This window comes from Trichoplax adhaerens, genomic scaffold (genome assembly GCF_000150275.1).
Source record: "Trichoplax adhaerens TRIADscaffold_4 genomic scaffold, whole genome shotgun sequence".
NCBI classification, from domain to species: Eukaryota; Metazoa; Placozoa; class Uniplacotomia; order Trichoplacea; family Trichoplacidae; genus Trichoplax; species Trichoplax adhaerens.
This window is the reverse complement of record NW_002060946.1, coordinates 7,742,174-7,744,548: the sequence shown is the minus strand read 5'-3', so window position 1 is coordinate 7,744,548 and position 2,375 is coordinate 7,742,174. Positions and strand designations below refer to the sequence as shown.

The 2,375-nt window shown below is 32.3% G+C and overlaps 1 protein-coding gene across 1 annotated transcript; it reads left to right on the top strand.

The window, feature by feature from the left end:
* Positions 1-421: 421 nt before the first annotated feature.
* Positions 422-1,447, top strand: TRIADDRAFT_56057 (uncharacterized protein; the record flags this gene model as incomplete). Its single annotated transcript, XM_002112197.1, has 1 exon — positions 422-1,447. The coding sequence occupies one exon, from the start codon at positions 422-424 to the stop codon at positions 1,445-1,447; it is 1,026 nt and encodes a 341-aa protein (XP_002112233.1).
* Positions 1,448-2,375: the final 928 nt, after the last annotated feature.

Below are 2,375 nucleotides of genomic sequence, written 5' to 3'. Positions count from 1 at the left end.
GTTCTGCTATACATGAAACTGAATTTGAATACTAGGATCGCTCTGTACGGCTGGATAAATAAAATGACAAAATTAAAAATAATCCATTATAATTAGGGTAACAACTATTAGAAATTATTATTTCATTTTGCATTGGCTAGTTATTTTATTATCTAATAATCGTTATGATACCAGTAATTGTTTCCTATAGGATAGCTATAAATAGAATAATAATAGTCATATTACATATGAGCTTTAAATACCATAATAAAACCACTGATGGTCCTGCTAAAGGATATCCCAGAAAAGTCAATTATTTATAGTGATACTTTCTATCATCCACTGCCACTCTTATCTAACCGACTGATCTTTGTAAATTGTCTTACTAATAGGAAAAAGACTATTTTGAGTAATGAATCAATCAGAAATCGAGAACGCTAATATGAGTGCTAATATAAGTTCCACATTTCGTATTCTTCAAATTGCACAACGATTTTTTGTGGTGCCTTCTTTAACTGCTTTAATATTAAATGGCGCAATCTTACACACAATTACTAAAAGCAAAAATTTATCTAAATTGCCCACTTATCATCTCATTGCAAATATGGTTGGTTCTGATCTAGCAACTGGAATTACATTTTCTATCTTACCATTTGTGTCATCATTTCCCTTGCCCTTTGTAATGGCTGATATAATTTGTCGAGCTCTATCGTATATAATTGGAATGTCCTACATGGCTTCAATATTGACTTTAGTGGCCATAAGTCTAGATCGATATTTGTCTATTTTAAAACCTCTATTACTGGCATCAAGACAGAAAAAGCTTATAGTATTTAAGCGCCTTATTGTTGCCATCTGGATTATTAGCATAACAGCCTCTTTACCGCTAATATACGTTACAGGGACGATACCAGGCTCAACAAATTCTTGTGCTGTTTTGCAACGAGATCACTTTAACTTTATTTATTTTATCACAGTAACTGTTTTGTTGTATGTCGCTCCATTGGTTACCATGTCAGTTCTCTACAACAAAATTTATTGTTTCTTGGTAGCTAAAGCAAAGATTTGCAAAGCAGAATCAAGCGATCCAAGCAAGCAAACAGCAGTCGCTTCTTCTTTTTTAACTAATGATAAAAGAAAGGCATTGGTGAAAACATTAATCATCATAACAACAGTATTTGCAGCAATGACATGGCCATTTTTTGCTATGGCATCCGGTATGGCTGTGACAGGAATTGATATTCGTGACTTAGAACGAAAAAGTCTGTTTCTTTTCCTTTTATGTGCTGTTGCCGCTTCAAGTACCGTTATGACTTCGGTGGTTAATCCGATATTGTTAATTCGTTTTGATAAAAATATCGGCGCTCGAATAACTCGTCTCTATGGACAGATAAAAAGAGGGATGAATATTAGCAATGAAAGCTCTAGTAACTTGCCGACTGCCGCGTCTAAAGAAACTCCAGCTTAAAAATTTTGTAAATTATCTCCTAATTTACTTCCGTGTTTGCATAGAAAGTACAATTGATCATAGTCATATACCGTACTATAAATAATATATAATCGGCCATTTTGCAAAATGTACCAATATTAGAAAATACTTTAGTTATTTTCCTTTCTCCTATCTGATTGTTTGGAAATATAACATTGACTTATTCGTAGTCTTTTCTTAGCTTTACTAAGTAAACTGTAGCTTTAAGATCTATCATGAATGGTCTAATGGTCCTGAATCCAATTTCTGAAGTGCCTACTTAATTTTTTAAAAATAAAAGACACCTCTCTCATGAGGAGCATCCTTATGTGCATCGATAGTGATATTTGGCGTTACTACGTGAATTGATTTAGAAATGTATGTAATTACGTTAACATAACTCATTTGTTTTATTTAAGCTCATGAACTTCATCATCTTATATGAGATTAATTACCTGGTTGCAGTCAGTTTTTCTGGATGTTGTAGTAGCTGACTGAAAATTGGAAATAGAATGAAATGATTAGTTACTGATTAATTACTGATTGTAATATTTCGTCTGAAATGATTATCTATTCTTATATTTGCGATTACGTAGTGCTCGTAACTTATTTCTTCTTTAAAAATAACAATTACTATCAATGGAGGTTGGATAAATTCTAGGAGATGGAAAATCTCACAACTGTAGTCTGTATGTATAGATTCTTTCGTAGATCAAGACTTGCATCTTCGTTCTGCACTTCAGAAGCATGCTTTTAAAGTGATTAATTATATGAATGTTATACGCGTCTAATTTCGTTAAAAATGCGTGAAATAAAGGTAAATAAGATTCCAAAGGTACGCTGTTAAATGACTTAATGTTTTAAAAATGTTAAACATCGGAATCACTTCAACTTAAACGGGCATTTGATACTATATCTATTCATTTCG